Here is a 22,461-nt window from a genome sequence, read left to right as displayed (position 1 = left end):
TCCCACAGGGTCAGAAATAAGTCAGTATGTGTGAAGAGCTGCAGGCAGGTCACGCTGCCCTGTATTTGAACCCCAGCTAGGTCATTTGTCTGCCTTGTGATCCAGGTAAGCCCCTTAACCTTTCGGCCCTCAGCGTCTTCATTAATAAAATGAAAGTAATAATGTCGACATATTATACAAGGTTGTTTTAAGAACGGTGGGAGATAAGAAGGTATATCCATGGAAAATATGAAGATGGTCAATTTAAGTCCAATTATCAAATAAATATAAATGGGCTAAATGCTCTAATTAGGATACAGACTCTCAGATGGAACTTTTAAAAACAGACCCAACATGTTACTAAGAGATCATTTAAACAATAAGTACAAAAAGTTGAAAACAAAACCTCTCACGCTCATGAATTTTAAATGCACTAAGTTCTAAATATATAAAAAGCCAGTCTCAACACACAAAGAACCCAGGAACTTGACTAGATCAAAGTATGTTACAGAAATGGAAGCCAAAGACTTCCTCTCTTTTCCCAGATAAATCAGGCATACTGTATATGAAGGAAAGAAAAGAAAAAGAAATAACAAAATAGCAAACAGAGTACCTGACAAAAAATGAGGAGCTCCTTAAACAGGGGTACTGACCTGCCGCATAGCATCCAGCTAAGGGAAAAATATTTCCCCCCACTAAGTTTGAAGAAACGAACGTCTGCAGACTGGGCCCTTGGGAAGAGGGGAAGTAACACAGTGAAGAAGACATGGCAGCTGCTGGCAAGGGCTCTGAGGAGAGAGGTGCTCCTGGGGAAGAGATTTAAGGGGGAAGCTGGGGAGACTCCATGTTCTGGATTGGGAAGTTGTTTTCAGTGAGCTCATAGCAGGAGTCCTTAGAGGCAGCTGCCGTAGTTTCCCTCATTATAAACCCGTGGCAGTCCTGGACAGGGCAGCCAGCTGATCTCCTCCCTCAACAGGCTGGGCTTAGGAACACCAAAGGGAGAACCCTTTGCTCAACCACACATTCCTTTCCTTATTATTGGTAGCTTGTGCAGCTGAAAAGACTCAAACACCTAGAAAAGATATTAAAATTTCTTCCCTCATTAGTGGATTTAGATAGTATTTTCAGAGCCTGTCACTTAAAACTCTTAAAATCTTGGTCTTTCAAAGCTTGTTCAAAATAGCCTCTACCCCCATTCTTAAAGCAGGCCTGCCTGCCAGTCTACAGCTGTGTCAAATCATTTGAGATCAACTCTTTAAATCAGTCTCCAATTTTCCTGATTGGAATTTCACTTATTTACTTCCATACGCAAAAAGTAGTCTGAAGTCATTCAGTCATTCAGTACTAGTTAAGCAGGCATTTGGGGATGGGGGTAGTACTGAACTGAGAGTCTGATCCCTCCCCTTCTGGACTGTGCGATCTGGTTCTCCGACTGACATTTACTGTCCATACCAGGCTTGTAAATCATTGGCGTAAGGATCCTAAATTCCACTGGGACAGATTGACCTCATTCCAGGGTACTACCATGGATAGTGAATTGATTGGATTTTAAGTGACATTGATGAAACTATTTAATAAGTCATATATAACTCTTTTATTAGGATCTGGTTTTATGGCTAAATTAAAAATATTATCTTGGGGCCACCTGGCTTAGTCAGTTAAGCGCCCTCTGATCCTTGATCTCAGCTCAGGTCTTGATCTCAGGGTACTGAGTTCAAATCCCACATTAGGCTCTACACGGGTCACGGAGCCTACTTTAAAAAAAATTTTTTTTTTAAATATCTTGGAAATAGTAGTTGGCTAAGTAAATACACAAATGGATGGATGTAAGATTCTGCATCTTATTACTTTACTTGTTTAGCCACATACTCGGGTTTGACCACAGTGATCCCAGCATCATTACATTTTATGTCTCTGCTTCCTAAAAGCTGGCCTTCTTGATTAAATATTCTCTTCCTTGATAAGCTGCCCCTCCTGATTAAATTTTGTTTTCTTGTTAACAAGAAGATGATTTCGTCAGAAAGCAAGAATGATTAAATGCTAGTGTCACGTATTCTTAAAGTGTCATGGTTTATGAAGCACAACCGTAATACAACTTATATTTCCAAACTTATTTTTAGTACAAGAAAAATGACACCAGTCAGTGTCACCGAGCACTTTGGAGATGTACCAGACACTGTTCTAAATGGCTTACATACACCTAATTTCATCCCAGAAAACAGCCCTTTGCAGTAGAAATTTTCCCTATTTTTACTTTACGGAGGAGAGATTCAGGTCAACGTAGTTGCCCAAGTTTCCCGAAAGGACTCCCAGCAAGTGAGTGTGGGAGCCTGGGTCTGAACTAAGGCAGTTTGCTCCAGAGTTCATGCTTTCAACTCTCCAGCTCTCTCTTACGCCTCAGTTTCCCAGAAGAAGATAGGTTTATAAAGGGTTTGGATTATACTGACCATCCCATCTGATTATGAATATTCACTAAGAGCTTTGTCCCATCTGATCAGCCTCTGGGTTCTAGCCATTTGATCTCTTTAATAACTTTAAAATTGACCTCCCTTTCACAATACACACTGGCATTGCTGTCACCCAGGCTTCCTTTCATTCACTGGCCGGGATAATCTCAATGGTCTCTTCACCCTTCTCCTTGCTGAGACTCACCCCTCTTTTAATTCTTTTTTCACACCACTACCAAAATTATTTATCTAAATCACAAATCTGATTCTGATGCTTAGAAGGACTCAATGATTGCCCATAACCCACATGTAGAGTCCAAACAAATCATCCTGGTCTCTGAGGCACATGTGTCTCCCTGTTCAGCTCTATCAGTGCCTCTCCCCACCCAGTTCTCCAGGCTGCAACAAGACAGCATCAATTATGTTACTGACGACACCCCAAGTCCTTTCTCTGGCTCTCATGCCTTTGTTCTTTCCCTTGGTTTGTGAAGCTCTCTGTAGTTAATGTCTGTTGTCCGACCCGAACCCATCTCCTTTCTTAAGGCATGAGCACCCCTTTTGCATTCAGTAAACTCTCTTTCCCTGAGCTGGTTTTCAAATCCAAAGCCACACATTGGCCTGCTCTGCCGAAACATGGCTAGGTCTTTGAACTATTATTCCTTTCCCATTTGGCCTGATGTCGAGCCTCGTTACTAGAGAGTGCTGGGTGGCAACCAAGGAAGAAAGATTTTGTTCCTTGGTTCTGGTATGCTCTCCCCAAAGGTTCTGCAGCAGAAGTAGCCCCTCCAACACCAGGTGGCCAGCAGCTTCCCTTAGCATGGTCACCCTTGGATGATGCTATGTGGAATGCCCCCAGTGAGATAGCTCTTGGTGAGTGTTTTTTCTTGACACCCTAAGGGCATATTTCCAGCAAGTTCCATTAGCTTGTGTGGCACCTCAGTGACCTATCATAAAGTAAAGTAGGAAGATCTGATCTTGGCCCTGACTTAGGGTGGTGGGGGTGGGGGTGGTCTCCCTGAAGTACTCTATCTCAGACCTTGGGGTAGCAGCTTCTCCTTATATTTGCCATCCCTATGTCCTTAGCGCTGTCTTGTTACCCAGTCTCTTATGACTCTAATCTGCTATGGGACTTCACAATTTTCCATATTAAACTCTCTGCTGAAATCACTGTGCAGTTTCAATCTCATTATTGCACAGAATTATACATCCCCCAACTCTTCTGAGGGACCAACTTCTTTCCAGTCACCCTCAACTCAGAGACCCTAGCTTAGGCTTGGGCTTGTGACCCCCAACCTGTTCGGTCTGAGCCAAGAAATTGATTCTGGGAAAGGTAAATCTCATCCAGTTTAATGAGACCCAATCCCGAGACCTCCTTCTCCCAGCCATGTCACCCTTCCTCATATCGTCGTGAAACGACCAACACTGTAATTTGGTTGAACTGATTCTATCCATGGCTTGGGGGATGGTGACGGAAAGGAGTAGGTGCTAACCAAATTTAAAAATCAAGTGCTGACCAGCACATCCCATTTCCCCTCTAAATAATTAACCCAGAGATAAGCCCCTAACTCATAAGCCAAAAGGACTAAAAAGACTGTGGAGCATTTATTTGAGCTGTTAGGGAAGAGAATTTACTCTTTCTGGCTATCTTTAGTCTAGAAGCATGTAAATTCGTGGTTAGCAGCCATCTTGAGACCGTGAGAAAAGGACCTACAGAGAAGAGTGTCCTTCAAGAAGAAAAGGAGATAGAAACCCGGTTCTTGTCACATTTTTGTGCCTTGATCAAACCTTGCCTAAAGCTAATTTCCTCTAGACTTCTTAGTTTGGTGAGCCAATATATTCCCTTTTAAAAATACCACATTGAATTGGGTTTCTGTTATTTAAAGTGGGAAACATCCATTTATTATATTTTTATTCTAGGTGAGATCCCACAGTAATATGCACATTTTCCCAGCATGCAGTGCTTTCTTTCTTACTATCTCCCCCAGTAACCTATAGTTTTGGAGGCAGGGCTGAGACTTAGTCACCTTTGAAGTTATCTAAGCACAGTATCTTGTATAAACTGGGCCTCCAATAAGTACTTCCTGAAAGGATAACTGAATACATAAATGAATTCCAAACAACCCAGCTGCATGACGTTTATGCCACGATATCTCTGATGGAAAAGATATGCTAAGGGGTACTGGAGTAGCTCAGTCAGTTAAGTGTCTGACTCTTGATCTTGGCTCATGTCTTGATCTCGGCTCATGTCATGATCTCAGGCCTTGGGATGGAGCCCTCCATGCCCAGTGGGGAGTCTGTTTGAGGATTTCTCTCTTGCTGTCTCTCCCCCTGTACTCTCTCTCTCCTTCTCAAACAAATAAACCTTTAACTTTAAAAAAAAAAAAAAAAAGATATGCTGAAAACATGTGCAATAATCTCTACCTTTGTAATCAGAGACAGAGCTATTTAACATCAAGTAACTGTTGTTTTTTAAACACCAGAGCTACATTAGAGCTGTAGGACTAAACAGGCACCTATTGAGAAATAATTCGTAACTGAGGACACTCGACACTATTTTAGGCTAACGTCACAAAAAGCAGAGGTAATATCAAAGTCTGCCTCATCAATGCTTCCCAAACAAGGGGACAGCGGCATTAGATCTGGTCCCTGATGGCTATGAAGGTAATCTGACTTCTTTGGGAAACTGATGAAGGAGTTGTTGTTTTTCTATTTTGCCATTGCACTTTCTAGAGAGAAATCTGAGATAATGAAGAACATCATTATTCCAGGACCTAGCCTGAAGACAGGGGGGTTGTTTTCTCTAACACATATATGTCAGGATGAGTTTGCGTAATATCATCACCATTGCTTAGAATTGACAATACATTCTGATTACATTAATTCAGAGTCTAGGAAAAATAAATATCCCTCTTCATAATCATCAATTGCAATGAAGGATTCCTTGAAAAGTCTAAAATGCCACATATCAACCGAACATACTGACAATGTCAACTGATTGCAGGATATATCAGATGACTGGCTAGGGAATCACTCACCAGCAACTTCAACGAGAAAATTGATTATAATTCAGTATTTTTTTTAATGATGTCTGATGTGCAAATGATTACTTTAGCTCTGCTCAGGAACATCACATTTCCACCTGGGGGACAACCCAACTTTGAACTATAGGTCACTCCAAAACTGTCATTCTGTCCTGAATTTAAAACAACTACAGTGACAAAAACTTTGGCAGCCATGAGAATCCTTAACATGCTTAAAAATGAGCTCAACATTAAAGCCCACACAAATACTTGCTTAACAAAACAAGGAGCTTCACATGGGCAACTAGAATATTTGTATGTCATGTGAACTATTTGCAGTCATGTGAACTAAGTTCCCAAACATAATTTTAACGTAGTGGATGCAAAGACCTCTACACTGCCAATTCACATGGTCTCTACAGATATCTTAATTCTTTACTCATCTTTATAGTGTGAATTATACTTGCTTATGACTACTTGCTTTGCTGACAATTATTTATGGGGGTGCAGGGCAGAGAATGAAAGCGGGTATTTTAGGAGAATAAACTGGCTATCCTTCATCTACTCAGTGAATTATTGATGGAAAAACATGAATATAAGTTTCTGATAAGGCAATTCCATCTGTGTTCCTGTAAGGTATTCAGAAACAAGAAAAATTTATTGCTCTTCTGAAGAGAAGAGCAATAAAAATTTGGCATATGGCCTAAGAGATAAAAAAAAATGCATAATGCTTAAAGATAAAAAAGGTTACCATGGCAGGAATCCGCACACTCCTGGAGGGTATTACTCAAGTGTGTGGACCAAAAGAAAAAGGAACAAACACCTTTATGGAAAATCACCCGTCATTCTTTTTTCTCACTTATGTTTGTGGTAAGGAAACTCATCTTTTATCTGGAAAGAGCCTTAACAAAGGTGTACATGACCATCTCTAACCTGCTCCGTTCAAACACATGAAGATACTTCTTCATCTGAGTTAAAAACATATAAACAGATGACCGCAGATGACGCTTGCTTGTTCATGAAGGAAAAGAAGGAAAAGCTGAAGCAGAATTATATACCATGTTCATTTGTAATGGATTGTTGAGACGGTTGTTTTGTTTTGTTTTTTTCACAGCTTGAGACGGACCACAGCCTGACTTCAGCGGCCGCCCCGGACCTGCAGTTCCTACTCGCTCCGCAAGAGAGCGACATCCCACCGCAGCTGCTCTCTGCACAGGCTGCGCTCTAAGTAGAACAAATGTGTTATTTAGTCTACAATCATTTTTAATTTTACTACTGACAGTCTGACAGGACTACTTAATATTGCTGGGTTGACCTTTCCGTGATTTTGTGCTAAACCTTTTTTTTTTTTTTTTAAACTTTCCTTAATCTGCGGTGCCGGGAAGAGAATCCAATTGACTCTGCAGGATGACAGGCGGCAGTGATATGATCGGTAGACAGCAGTGGTCAAAACAAGAGGGTAGAAAGGCAGGATTACAGGCGGGCACCGGGGCTGTACATCACAATGCCTCCTGGATGCACGAGGAGCCCTCTCTGCATGTGGGCAGCTCAGGGAGAATATTCAGCCCCTCATCACTCCCTAAGAATGGCTGAACGGACCCTCCCCTGGCACAGAACAATAACATATAGGATGCAAAGTTAATTTCTTTAGGTTCAGTTCTGTTCTCCCCTGGGAAAGGAAGATTGTCCATCTGGGGGAAGATCTTTCTGAAAATGTGGCGTTTGAACACTCAGCAGTCTGTAAGGGAAAGATAACAAAACTTTTTCTCCCACACACTTCAGAACAAAGTAATTTGTTGCTTAAAAGAAGCATATAGCACACTTGGAACCTCGGGAATGACAGCCACCACTGCAGTATGCAATGGGTTCCAGGGATCTGAAAACAGCAACATGGCTGCCATTTACCACACGCTTATTTTGCACCACACTCTGTGAGAAACGCTGCATAGGAATTGCAACCATTTTAAATCTCTACTGCCATTAGCCCCGTATGAACAGATAAAGTGTCTGGTATGTAAGGAGGTCATGTGGTAGATGACAACACAGTTGGCAAACCACTATCAAAGTTAATCTTTTTTCTGTAGCTAAATCCTGGAGTCAAAATGTTATACTGTCATATACATGTCAATACTATAGCAAATCATAACGTTACACTGTCTCTTGATAGCCTCTGAAATAGGTAAAGTCTCTCCTCATACTGCTCACCTCATCCAAACTGCAAAGCCTTCCCTGGCTTTTCCAGGCCTGTTCTCAGAAAAATCTGAGATTAAGCTCCCAAGCAGGTTCTGCTTTGTGCCTCTTGGCTCCTCAGGTGCCCTTACAGAAACCAGAAAGAGTTGTACCTTGCTTTGTGGCTTATGATCATGGAACTCATGCTGGATGTGTTGGAATTGGAGACATTTAATAATATCAAGGAGTTTATACATAACTTAGAATTGTGGCTTTTTTATTGGGGTCAGCTCAGGCAAGATGCTACCCAAGCCTTTTCAACAGAGAACCACCTGCTGTTTTAGAAATTTCTTTAATGAACTCCCCTACAGAACAAATCTGAGATATCTCACCTGCCCTCTTACTGTTCATTTCACTGACAAAGGCCTGAGGATTAGATATTAGGGAAAATAAGCCATTCTGGCCACATCTAGGGGGAACTAAACCAGCAACAGGTTGATTTCCAAAAAAAAAAGAAAACCCATGGTTCACATCCCATCATCTAAGGACCCTGAGATCAGTTCAAGGTTGGTGCCAATTGTCCAGGAATGAAATTCACTGAGGTCATGGAGTAGAAACTCTCTAGGCAGAAGCCATATGCCTAAGCCTTTGAGTTACAACATCTTAATTCAGAGGACTAAACTATCCTGGTTGCAAATAGATGCCAGCCAGCAACTAGAAAAGTAGAGAGAGGCCAAGTTGTCAGGGACTGCGAAGGTTGCCTTGGTCTCTGGCCCACTAAAATTTGTGACCAGGGTAGGGTTCCAGTTCCATTAGGAAACAAAAATGCTGAAAGAAACCAAGAACATGACAAGTGAGGCACTTCTAACAGGGGTTTATGGGTTACTGGGACACGAAGATGCCAGGCTTGGTGCAATAAGATTGGCCTTAGCCATGAGATGTGTATATAGGGCTCTTTATTGCCTGACCAAGATATGTTCAAAGTCCATATCATTTGGCCAGCAACCCCGGGAGAGCTGACATCCTCTGAATTACTAATCTGAATTTCAAGATAGGGCCCAGGCAGATATACTATGCTCAGCCTCTGCAGCCTAAAAGAATATACTGTTTTTGTTCTCCAAGAAATAAGGTGGGGGGGGGGATCCAAACTCAAGTGAATCCTCTATAACTTTCAGAGTGTATTATCAACTGTAATTTTAGTATTAGAAAAACTGGAGGGTGGGTATACCACTTCGGTGAGTAAGTGGGCCACTGAGCAGTGAGAGATCATTAGTGCGGTCCCAAGCTCCAGGTTACATAGTCAGGATTGCCACCCCCATAAGGCAAGTTTTGATAAATTCCACATACGTACAATTTTCAGATGAGACAAAAGTCTCATGACATCCGCCATGTCCGCCAGGATGAGTAGGCGAGTTACAGCTGAGAGCAAAGCCCTGGCCGCCCGCACCATGGTGCCACGCTTCACCGAGGAGCACGGGTCATCAGCAAACTCTGAAGAGGCGATGCGCATTGTCTCACCTGGAACACAAAGACGGACAGGCGGGTGGGTAGACGGGAAGCTCCGGGGCGAACAGTCGTAAGGATCTGTGGATGGATGGTTGTTGTTCCTACCGCAAAACCCGCCACGGACAGGAGGTCCTCCTGCCACCTCCATCACCGCCCCCTTTTCAAGTCCAATCCATCAGGGCACATTGGACAGGGACTGTGGACAAAGTAAGGTGCTCATTTCCCGTGGAGGTGTGAAATTGTTCTTTGAACATCAATAAGGAATATATTCAATTCAATTTGTCTAATAGTTGTGATGAAGCTGCCCTGGCCTTAATCATTCTCACTTTCCATTTCCCTTGGAACCGGTGGGATTTACGAGGCAGCCAGGTGAGCTTACTGACAGTTGAGGGACAATGTTAACTGCTCCACAGAGGAATGAAACTAAAACCCTGGCCTCATTAACACTGTGCTCTTAATTCAACTAATCAGACAGTAACAGACTACAGACAGACCCCAAATGCAGTCTTTTAATACTCTGCTAAGAAGCTATTCCCTAATACAGAGAACATTTATAGGAGAATTGAACCAATTCAACAAACCCGTACTACGATAGATATTATTAAGCTCTGAAATTACAAAGGTGACTGCGGACACCCTGGTCTCTAGGGGTTCACAATCTAGTAAGGAAACTTGATGTAAGTACATACTCATAATATATATGACTACATACCACAATAGGCATACGATTAAGAATGTAGACAAAGAAGGGGAAGTGATTTGCTTATTTAGTGTGAGGCTGAAAGAAGCCGTCAACTTTGATGGCCTCTGAAGAATGAAGAGGCGTTCACCAGAAAGACGGCAGCGGGAAGAGAACCCTTGGCAGCGTGAACACCTTGTGAGGCTCTGAACGCCAGCGCAGGGTATGTGATGAACTACAGTCACATGGGAGGCACAGTGAGGTAGGGGGTGCAGAGGAGAGATGGCAGTGTTTGGGAAGCTGAGAAAGAGATCCAAACTGGGTCCTCAGTAGGGAGGGAAGTGACATTAATAGTTTTTTTTTTTTTTTTTGGCTATATTACATAAAATAAACTGAAATAGACAAGCTGAGGGCAGAAACACTGATAATTAGGGCAAGTACATTAGAGCCTGAGGAGCAATAACGAGGGTCTGGATGGTCCAGGAAAATAGAAATGGGCTACAAAGACAAAGGAATATTAGTGAGATCCGTATTAGAGAAAGACCAGATTTAGGGACTGATCAGAGGTAGAGACTGGAGAGAAGGTGGAGTGGCTGGTGAATGCCAAGTATTTGTATAAAGGGACCCAGGAATTGGAAGCAAAGGGGATCACTGGTTAGGATGACACAAGTCCCCTATCCATGAACTGGGTACCACCTGGGGTGGAAAGGCCTGGGAAGCAGCATAATGAAGCTTCACATAGCAGAGCACCCACAGAGGCAATAAAAGTTTTGTCAGTAAACTTGAAGAATAAAGTTAATATAAATGATGATTTAATTTAGGGTAAAACAATTTGTTTAATGTTCTATTTATAGGAATGATTATTTCTCATCTGTTAATCAAAACCCAGCTCATTTAAATAAAGTCAACTGTATCACTGAAACCCTGTGCATCCTGTGATGTATCTGAAGATACAAGAGAAAAAAAAAAATAGTACCTCTTAACCGTTTCACAAGAACGTCGGAATTGATGTAATTCACTCAATGTTATAGTTATTTAAAGCCTTTCATGCTTGGGAAATGAGGGTGTGTCAGGAAATACACTTCGCTGTAGATTTTTAAAAGAAACTACCATCTACAATAAGCATCTTATATAGCGGACCAGCTTAGTTCCAATGCCTAGACACAGACAAAGAGCCTGATATATAACGGCATGGGAGAAATGTAACAATTCATTACCGTCCTGGCACAGAAGTGAATTTCCAAGATGTCTGGCCCTTCAGGGCTAAATAGACTTAAAGGTGGAGGCTGGCAATTAGCAAATACATATTTAATTCAGGGGTCCCACCCTTGCTACAGGATTATATAAATTTCCTCCACATCCCCCAAACCCTGAAAAGAAGGGACTCATTGGCAGATATCCATGCTGCAGGGAGAAGACGATCTCATTCTCACTCTGCAAAGTACGCTTGGAAGGAACATTCACAATAATGGGTGAATCTAATGAACTATTGAGAAGGTCACCACAGCTAAAGATGGACATATCTGCATATGGTATTAAAGAGTGGAACAGTTGCTGCTGGAATAAATCTACTTATTCAAGGAAAGGGGAAATTTATTCTGCATATACATCTAGGGAGCCACATGGTTGATCCCAAATTCTGCAAGTTAAATTGGTATATGAGCCACAGAAACAGTAGGTCACTCACGTTCAGCTACTCTGTAAACAAAGGGCCCAGGGAGGTGAGCCCAGCTGCACCCCTCAGCATGTGGAGGAACCATGCCTAATCAAACTAATATTCAAGGTCAGGTTTTTATACAGAAGGTCAGTATATAAGAAGGCGACTTAATCCATGTGCTGGTCATTGGGTCAGCAATACTGCTTCAGAGCTAGGAGTAACACAGAGCAGAACAGACTTGTCAGGTGAAGCTCACCCAACTGGGGCCCCCACAGGAAGGAACTCTGGAGACGTCCGTGAGGTGGGGAGGGAAGGGGGCAGAATAGAGATGGAGAGGAGAGAGCCCCACATTAGTAAATGTGACTCTGCAAATGGAAATCTCATGCTAAATTCTGAGATCATTCTAAGATAAATAGAAGATGATTTAATTCCATTTAAATTACAACCAAAAACTCATTTTAAGCAGGTACAAATGATTTCACGTTGTTAAAGATTTTAAAGGAAAAGCAATCTGAAGTCAGCTACAATGTTAATGCATTTTATATCCCTATAGTTTTAAGATTACTGAATTAAAGTGGAAATCTATATTGTGCAATGATAAGCAAGTTTATCAGGATAAAATTGGCTATTTTTCCCAGGGAACTGCTTTTTCTGTAAGACTAAAATATTTAGCTAAGAAACAGCATGCGTGTGTAGGAGACGGAAGGGATCAATGAAGAGGGGATAACAGATCTGCCTGTTTCTTTCATATATACCATTGTGTTCACTCTCAATTACTTGATATAAACCTAAAGCTCAAAGCAGGGTATCTATAGTAAAGTCTTTGGTCCCCTCAAGCCACTTACAACCTGCTGGAAAAAAGAAAAATTAGTCTTTCCAAATAAGTGACCAAAGGGAAATAATAGCAATTAATATGCACACACAGTGCTTCTATATAAAGGCTTATTATGTAAGTATTGTTCTAAAAACTATATAGAGAGATATTAAGTCATAGAATAAAAGATAAGTAATCTTTAAAATCACAAAAATCTAGGATCATTACCCTGACTCAATGCCAACCACTGACAAAAATTAGACTTGATGATTATTCAACCTTGGTGTTTTAGTCACCTCCACTGCAAAACAGGGGCCAAAATAATGAGAGCAGCCTTGAGGACAGTCATTAGGGTTAAAGGTTAGAGGTAATGCAGTCAAAGCAACCAGCACAAGGCTTTACCCATAATGGAGGCTTCCTCATTACTGTCACTAATATTACTGCTACCCCCATCATTGTGGTCCTCTCCATGACAAGAACAGCTCATGAACTCCTGGTTTAAGGTATGGAAGTGCTTTTTATTGGCTGATTCCACTTCTGCATACACAATTTAGAAGCAAGAAAACATCTCCCCAATAAAAATCTGTTAAAAAAATTTTTTTTAATTTATTTACTCGACAGAGAATGAGTGAGAGAGAGAGCATGAGATGGGAGAGGGTCAGAGGGAGAAGCAGATTCCCTGCTGAGCAGGGAGCCTGATGAGGGACTGATTCTGGGACTCCAAGATCATGACCTGAGCTGAAGACAGTTGCTTAACCAACTGAGCCACCCAGGCACCCCAAAATATTTATTGTTTTAAGGCATAAAATCACCTCCTAAAGAGTTCCAGCACTTGGCTTTCGAGCTGGTGCTTGTTCTGGTTCTTAGACTACCGTGGTGGCACTAGAGATGGACAGACAATTGTGCATAACTTTGAGGTAACATCAACTCAAATGCAGAATAATGCAGGATGGTAATAATACATAGAAGAGAGGGATAACATGCAGAGGATAGAGTCTCAGGAGTAGAAAAGTCATTTTAGAAGCAGATTATGAACCAAAATAACATGAATACCATGTGTTGCATCCTTTGAAGGGAGAGCCTGCATGCAATAGAAGCTCTCTTTAAATACTTGATAAACAAACTATGGGAAAACTGTGAGAAGTAAGGGAAAAGGGTATGATTAAAAACTAGGTTCAGAGAGTGTTAAGCTATCTTCCAGAAAGTTCTCTATGCCTATAATGTTTAACCACCAGTTATGATATGTAATATCTAAAACTGCACATCATTCTCTTTTGTTTACTAATATAAAATTTCCCTTAATTACGTAGATTTTACTTTTTCTGAATTTTATTTTATTTTATTTTTTTCACTGTTCCAAAATTCATTGTTTATGCACCACACCCAGTGCTCCATGTAATAAATGCCCTCCATAACATCCACCAACAGGCTCAGCCCTCTCCGCTCCAAAACCCTGTTTGTTTCTCAGAGTCCACCATCTCTCAGTGTTTTTCTTTGTCTAATTGCATAAGGTATCTGGCGTATATTGATAGCTCATGTTTTTGATATTTTCCCATGGTAGCAGTCCTAGAAAAGAGGAGAGATAAAGAGCAAAAATTTCTAACCCTCTTAGCTATGATTTGCTCCCTTTTCCCAATAGCTTAGGCTGCCTCAGAACCTTTTTCACACATATTTTCCTCGAGGTACAAATCTTAGATGATCCTGAGAAATGGATCCTCGGGGCGCCTGGGTGGCTCAGTGGGTGAAAGCCTCTGCCTTTGGCTCAGGTCATGATCCCAGGGTTGCAGGATTGAGCCTTGCATCAGGCTCTCTACTTAGCGGGGAGCCTGCTTCCCCCTCTCTCTCTGCCTGCCTCTCTGCCTACTTGTGATCTTTGTCTGTCTGTCAAATAAATAAATAAAATCTTTAAAAAAAAAAAAAAAGAAAAAAAAGAAATGGATCCTCTACAGCAATGCAGAAAATGCAATATATTTTAAGAGAAGAAAGATTAGTGCGGTCTAATACGTGACCACTGCTTCACAAACTCTTGGCTAGTTCTGTTCTCCAAACTGTACATCCCCAAGGAGCCACATACAGGACAGTAAAGGAATAGACACAAGAGAATTTTTAAATGATAACTGAATGGACAGTGCACATCTGAATGTTTTATGCTTTTGATTATGTTGTAGAATCTGTAAAGCAATGCAATGCTTAAAAACGATTTACTGCTGTGGTTAGCTCGTTTTTGAAGCATGGTGGGAAATATATATCTTCATTTGAGATAAAGCAAATGAAATGCTAAATGAATGGTCAATGTGAGGAGCATTTCTCTATTTGCTAAATGGGATGTTGCCCAATTCATGAATTGCTTAATAAAGCCAATTAGATCTTCCAATTTAAAAAACAAACATACAAAACAAATGAACAAATAAAAACACCAGAAACGGTCAATGCGGAGAACACCATGAAAGTTACAATGTTACCAGAGGAGATCTTGACACATTATACTATGCGTCTTGGCTCCCTTTTTTTGTTTGTTTGTTTGTTCGTTTTTTGTTTATTTGTTTTTTTCTTATTTTTGTTTTTATATTTTGTTTATTTATTTGAGAGAGTGAGAGAGAGAGAGAGAGAGCATGAGCAGGGGGAGGAGCAGAGGGAGAACCAGACTCCCTGCTGAGCAGAGAGGCTTAATGCCAGGACTCTGGGATCACGACCTGAGCAGAGGGTAGATGCTTAACCAACTAAGCCACCCAGTGCCCTCTTGACTCCTTTCTGGAAGTCAAAGGTGAGCACCACCTTGATAAAATTATTCAGAGCTGACTGGTGTATAGCACAGGATGAGTTGAACAAGCTGCATGAGTAAACACTGAGGAATAGTCTCTTCTGGGCTTATTCCAGCAGCAAGTAGATGGTGCCCACAAGGTGACTCAGGATTCCTTCCATTTTAAGATTCTATCAGCATGTGTCTACTCAGACTTAATATCTTAACATGTGCTGTCTTGTCTCTTTTCTACTAAGGACAGTCTCTTTTATTTAGAGCTCATGTTGTGCCAAGTTTTTGTTTGAAGAGCTTTCTACATCATGACTCAATTACTGCTCAAGAGAACATGAGGAAGTTAAATACTTGCATTGTCACCATTTATACCTGAAGCAAAGGAAGATTACTTGCCAAAGGTCAAACAGCTGGTGAATGGTGGAGACAGCATTCAAAGCCACCCGGGCTGTAGGGTCTGTACTATTAACAGCTGGGATTTAGAAATAACTTTTAAGATTCTACTTACTATATTAAAATTATTTGTTTACATATTTCCATCTGGATCTGTGTTAGGAGTTGAAGATTTGCATGCTATTTTATTTAGGTAGCAGAGTATTATTAAGAAATAAGGAAGAAAGGATGGAGTGAAGAAGGGGAGGGAAGAACAAATAAAGACATTTCTCCCATTATTTCCAGGTTCTACCACTCCCCACTGCCTCTTCTTAGAGCTGATTTATGACTGCCTATGCTGCATACATTTGAGTCTTCAACGCTTTGTTAAGACTTTAAGCTTAGTCAGGGTAGGAACTATAATTGTAGCATATTGATATCTTTATTCCTAGCACTTAACCTATATTTGACAGAGTAGAGTCACTCAATGAATGTTGGGAAGAGCAAAGGACGGTAGACATGGCACTTTATGTTTTAAGAAATATCCTGGGACACCTGGGTGCCTCAACTGGTTAAGTATGTGCCTCTTGACATTGGCTCAGATCATGATCTCAGGGTCTTGAGATCAAGCCCCACAATGGGCTCTGTGCTTAGCGAGGAGTCTGCTTGAGGTTCTCTCTCTCCTTCCCTCTCCCTCAGCTGGCATACCCACCCTCTCTCTGTCTGTGTATGTGTGTGTGTCTCTCTCTCTCTCAAATAAATAAATAAATAAATCTTTAAATAAATATATAAAACATATCCAACTGCTGCTGAAGCAAGAAGAAAGGATGAAATCCTAAATACTATGAATTTATCAGTGACATGAATATTTTCTTATATTTTCTTCCACTATTTTTTTTTTTAAGTTGGTCTTGTGAGTTCAGCCAGCAGCAGAGAAGCTGTAACATTTGAGAAAGGCAGGTGATAGTGGAAGTTGCAACACCTTTGCTCCTCCTCTTTTGTTTTGCCCACATAAGCATTCGCTATCAACTTGGAAAAAGTCCTAGAACTTTTTCGGAAACAATCAAGAACTTGAAAGAACAATGTGTGCATTTCACCCCAGGGTGGTTATGACTCAAATTCATGATTAGGAGGAAAGGGCGACAATCAGAATTTTTCTCTTGAGACTCAGAGATGATGAAATCATGTATTTTCTCAAGCAAACACTGTATTAAAATAAGCTACCTCCTGCAGATCCTGTCACTTCCAGGACTGAGCATCTACAGAAGTGCTGGCACAGTTCAAATCCTTCTGTTACCAGAAGCAAAATAACCTTTGGCCTAAATATGCAAACAAAGCCTTATATGCATCTAAATATAATTATGCATGGTATAATCATATATATTTATACAGTATATTAATAATTAATATATAATTAACTATAATATTAAATTCAATACATGCATATATGTTATATTATTATATATTACATGCATATGGTATTATATATAATATAATGTATATCAATATGCAGTTAGTTGTAATATTAGATAAACAAAGTAATCAACATGGTTTATAAATAATATTTTTATATATATATTGAAAGTAGGTACTGTGCAAACGACATCAAAACCATGTGATTATTATAAAATGAGAATTCTGTCTTTTTCTTTATCATTCCACCAAAGGTAGTGGACTCTCTGGGCTCTTTATCTTTCTTTGTTTTTCCAAGCAACACTGAGCAAACAGGAAATTACATGGAAAATGACAGAAGGCTGATGGTTCCATTGTCCCTGAAGTGACAGTGAGACTGGAGGATTTCTGATCTGGGTAGGACCTCTTCAGGCTCCTCTAGCCGTCACTATCACCTTACATATAAAGACACAGAAACAAAGTAGCGATTGACCTGTGGGAGATCAGGTGGCTGGGTGGGGCCAGCTTCCCAGTTACCTGACATTCCAATAAGGGATAACCCCAGAATGGTTGGGAGACCAACAAAGTGCAGTGTGCCACAAGAAAACTGAAACTTCCTCCTCACCTAACATAGTCTGAGACAACCACACGGCCTTGGTACAATCCTGCCTCAGTCGCTTGAGCAGCTCCAAAGACAACCATGCATCCGCATTGGGTCTACCCCAGTGTCTTTTATTTTCCAACGTGGATAGTTGAGTCTGTTCCAATGCAGTCTTCCCCCGATCAAGATATGTTCTGTATGCAAAAGTACTACAAATGCCAGTAATTGATGATTAAGTGTATTGAATGTTATGAGCTATTAAGCATCGTTAGAGACAGTAATGTGCCGCCCTGCAGAAGGCACAGATCATTAAGCGTATGGATTTTAATTATTTCAGCTGTAGCCTTTTCCTGGGTTGGGAGGAGAGGGTGTAGGGTAATTTTGTATTGTTGTAGCCAGAAAGATTATCATGCTACAGCATGGCACACTCCACAGATAAGACCTTTGCAAGGACCTGTTAAATACATCAAGAGCCATATTCCACAAAAATGTGATTATTGTCTTGGGCTCAAATGCAGTGAAAGACCATAAACTTGGAAACATTAAACAGTGATGTGTTAAGCTTAAGAGAAAAATGGAATATGGAGGATCAGTACCGACCCCAATGTCACTAGATATTTTTAGAAAACAAAGGGAAAAGAAAGGGATGAACATGTAAATTTCACTGTACAATACATTTCCTTCTGAAATAAGTATACTATAGCAAATATATAAAGAAGGCCTCTTGTAAGTTGGTGTGTAAAGCAAATAAGCAGCTAATAAATTATTTTTTGTGTAAGACCAAAATCTCAATAACCCTGTATTTGCAATGCAAGTGTCTGTATAAAAAGCATATTTGCAGACTTATTTATATTCTTAAGTCAATAAATGTTTCTATCGATCTGTGTCTTTATTCTCCTACAACCAGGACCACAAATCAAAGCCCTCTGAAATGTCAATAGACTGATACAGGACTTGGTAGTTGAACTGTGACTTCAAAAACCTTCAGTGTGATAAGGAAAGAAAGAACCCCTAAGTGGCATCTAGACTGGACAGCAGAGATAGCATGATCATAAAAAATGCCAGGAGGCTCCACATTTCAACATGCAAATGTTAAGGACATTTCTGTTTCTTCTTGCTAATTAAGATGCTATACAAGGAACTGTAGACTGAGGAGGTAGAAGGAGGGATTTACTGTCCAAATATCAGAATTTGAGAAAACCTGAGAGGATATGATATAGCCTAAATCTTAGCAGAAGCAAAATCCAGGTGTGACCTCTAATTTAGAGACCCCTCTATGTCCCTTATTCTACCCTATGTCCCCCTACATCCCTAGGAAGACAACCAATTTGAGACCATTCTAATTATTTAAATTATTTTTTCAACTACTCTTTGTTCTTCTGAACCACACCTAAAAATATAACCCCTCCTCAGTAGGATAGATCTTAAGAAAAAAAAAAAAAAAGTGTCCTTTAAAGAGAAGGGAAATGTCAAAACAAACATTCATCAGCCCTTGCCCAAGAACTAATGCTGCATTCAGATTATGAAAAGAACTAACATAAATAAATGAACAAACAACTCCCCACAGTTTTACAAATGTTAAATACCTATTAACTAGTCATTCAAGTCAGGATAATTTGTTTGTACACGACCTTTTAAGCAAATTAATAGTGTAAGCATGAAAGGTGTTGCCAATCAGCTTTGGAGGGGATAAATCTGGGTTTTGCCAAGTTGTGAAAACAATTAGTAAGAAAGATAATAATTGATAACTAGTCACTCTAATCTACTTTAGGATCTAAATTACTAAGATATTTGAAAGATAGTGAATATAATAAGCTCGTTGGTGGAGCCCAACTCTTCAATTTCAGAGGGAAGAAGCCAGGTCTCAAGAAACTTACATGGCTTGCTCAAGGTCACACAGAGCACTAAGGGCAGAGTCCACACCAGCAGCTGGATCTCTGGACTCTGAGATCAGATTTGCTGCAATTTACTACTGTGGTATATTTCTTTAGAAACATTCTGTTTTTCATAGGGTTTTAAAACTTCACAAATGACTGTCCTTGATTTAGTCCATATAATAGAAGCCTTTCTAAACCAGTTTGGATAACTTGATACTATGTTTATATTCAAATATATCTTTAAGTTTCTAGTTTCAATTTTCAAAATTGTCATTAGTACAATTAAATAACACATGCATCACTGATTTCATATCAGCTTAAGGATAAACACAAAAAAAAGCAAATGGGAAGTATAAAAAAGGCATATTATATAATTTGCATCTTACATGCTACAGAAAAATAAACTATGCTTTAATCGCTATACTGTAAAATAACAAACCAACTTCACTTTTCTAAAGAAGTCCTTCACTAAACAAAACACAGGAACAATCCTCATAATGAGAAAAGTAGATTAAGGATAGAAAACTCTAGCATACATTTCAAGATTAAAAGCCAAACAAACAAGGTTCCAAGTAATCAGTATTATGAATCTGATAAAAAAATAATTTTTAGATTTATTTTAATAATTTATTTAATTTAAAGAATTTTAAAATTTTGCTTTTAAATCTGCTATAAAATAAAAGCTCAGTTAAAATATATTTTTAAATACAATATGGAGAAAACTGTCCTCACTGGTTTGAGGATGAAAAAACAGAATGATCAGAGTCTAAGATATAAATGGCATTCTGCTTTAATTGCTGAACTGCCATTGATTTTCCAGTCATCACAGAGAAGTGGCAGTTTGTTAAACATGATTATAACCATGAGTCTTCTTTACTGAACAGACAAGAGGCACCCATGTCATCATCATTCTGGTTTCTGTATTAAGAGGGTTCAGGGGAGAAACGACATTTAAATCAACACCAATGTATCAATTGTAATAAAACACCCCCAACAAAAATATATTAGTTCAGCAGGATCCAGCAATAGGTAATGAACAAAATTGATTTAAAGTAAGTCAAAATCTTAAATTAAAAAAAAAATTGCCAAAATGTGCTAATCAAAGCTTTCTTCACTTCTGTGATCAACAGCCTGTCACTAACGTCACAACGGTCTCTGACAGCCTTCTCTCTTTGCAAGTCAAACGTACATTATTAAAGTAAGTGAAATAAGGTTATTGTAAACCTTACAAATAAACTAAGTGTCCCAACAGGGTGGCATGGAACCTCAAGGGTAAGGGAAGTTTGGGGGACTAGATAGAGGAGAGTGACAGTCCTGTCCATACTGCCTTAGTTGGCAGGGTTGGTTATATGATGATATCTGTAAATGTGCATTTGTGCACAAAGCATATAAAGAATTATGTATCATTTCATTCATCTTTTTTATTCATTCAGCATGAATATTCATTCAGTACCTGCTCTGTGGTAGGCACTTGCCAGGTTCCTAGATATTCAAGAAGACATCAGAAAGATGATTTTTTTCTGAATTAACAAGGATCATCTGCAAAACATCTGCAGAGAAATGCCCACAGAGTAGGCCTTTGAAAATACAAGGAGAAAGGAGAAGCTTCATTTTAGGGAGCTAGGAATCATGAGTGTATAGAGGTTCCTTAGTAAGCTATAATAATAAGTAAAGCTGGCCAAAAAATATTTGTATATGTGCATATATATCAATGTTTCTGTATGTCTATCTATCTACCTATCTCTCCATCCATCTACCCACCCATGTATTTATATATGTGCGTGAGACAGAGATTAAGTTTTTCTTTCCCTATCCCTCCAATACATAGCTTTTAGCCTTAACTCTTAAGAGCTGGGAGAGACCAGCCACTCACTGCCAATGCCCTCCCTCAAGTCCCTGCTAGAGCACTAAAGAACAAAGAGAACAGGTGAGAATGACTCAGATAAATACACTCTTCATCATTAATTAATTTCTTGGCCCCGTACTGAGCAGGACTGGGTCAACAGTGAAATATCAGGGCCTTTTTAAACCTCTTGACATTAAGCCCTAAATGTAGAGTGGGCTTGAGGGGTTTAAATCTCCTTTCTCCTGGGCTGATTCAGTTTTCTAGTAAGATTTCCAAAGGAAAAAAGACCCCAACTTAACACATCAGTTTCATGAAACTGGAGGGAACTGTAGAGAGAGAAATAAACGAAGGAAGATTATAGGAAGTTAGTGAATTTTAATCTTTTCTCTCCTTCCACTGGAAACAAGATCCACCAATTTAGTCAAAATAATGTAGGATATGCAAAATGACAGGAAATATAGGACATTTTTTAAATGTTATATTTTCAAATAATATGTTCAATATTTTTTCTTCAACAGCCAGACACTATTTTTTTTTTAATTTATTTGAGAGAAAGAGTGTGTGTGTCTGTGTCTATGTGTGCGTGCGTGTGTGTGAGCTGGGGGAGGGGTAGAGAGAGAGAGAGAAAGAGGTAGAATTTCAAACTGACCCCCCACTGAGCGTGGAGCCCCATATGGGGCTCAGTCCCAGGACCCTGCATTTGTGACTTGAGCCAAAATCAAGAATCAGATGCTTAACCAACTGAGCCACCTAGGCGCCCCTCAAGACAATATTTCCATTAAAGTACATAAAGTTTAAAGCAAGCATTCAATTGTTAAACTGGAAAAAAAACATGGAATAAATACACTCTTTTCTGCATATCCAAACTTTCTGGACACTCCCTGGTGTGTTAATATTTGGAACCATTCTCAGATTCTCTTGCCAGTCTCAAAATTTTTCTGCCCTATGAAGGCTGCTCTCTGGCAAAGGGTGGGGTGGGGTGGGGGTCCATTCTCTGCTTCTTAGTGTTAACTTCTTTCAATGTAAATGTAGAAAAATCATGATAAACGACTTGAAAATTGCACTGTACACACTTGCCAGTGAACAAAGGTGCACAGTCCCTCAGTAAACATATTTCTCACCACAGATTAATGAACTCATATTGGGAGTATAATTTAACTTCTCGTGGAGGTCTGCCTGTAGGGAGAGACTATTCTGTTCATGCTGATGTTAATAGTCCACTCTGTATGACAACATAATAAGGATTAATGCACTAACATGGGCTTTTAAAGCAAATACACATGGTTGGTTAATTCTTACATCACCTACGTATTACTAGACAGAAAGACTGTAGAGCCATTGCCCTGGGGG

General features: G+C 39.9%; 1 protein-coding gene across 5 annotated transcripts in view; it reads right to left on the bottom strand.

Moving 5' to 3' along the window:
- The window catches only part of CTNNA2 (catenin alpha 2), a 1,141,838-nt gene that overhangs the window by 778,381 nt on the left and 340,996 nt on the right, over positions 1-22,461 (bottom strand). For all 5 annotated transcript variants that reach the window (XM_032352609.1, XM_032352608.1, XM_032352606.1 and 2 more), the window contains one exon: positions 8,967-9,133. In XM_032352609.1, coding sequence (XP_032208500.1) covers positions 8,967-9,133 — 167 coding nt within the window. The remainder of the gene's footprint in view (positions 1-8,966; positions 9,134-22,461) is intronic.

The sequence above is a fragment of the Mustela erminea genome, chromosome 7, assembly GCF_009829155.1.
Source record: "Mustela erminea isolate mMusErm1 chromosome 7, mMusErm1.Pri, whole genome shotgun sequence".
NCBI classification, from domain to species: Eukaryota; Metazoa; Chordata; class Mammalia; order Carnivora; family Mustelidae; genus Mustela; species Mustela erminea.
This window is presented reverse-complemented; position numbering and strand designations above follow the sequence as displayed.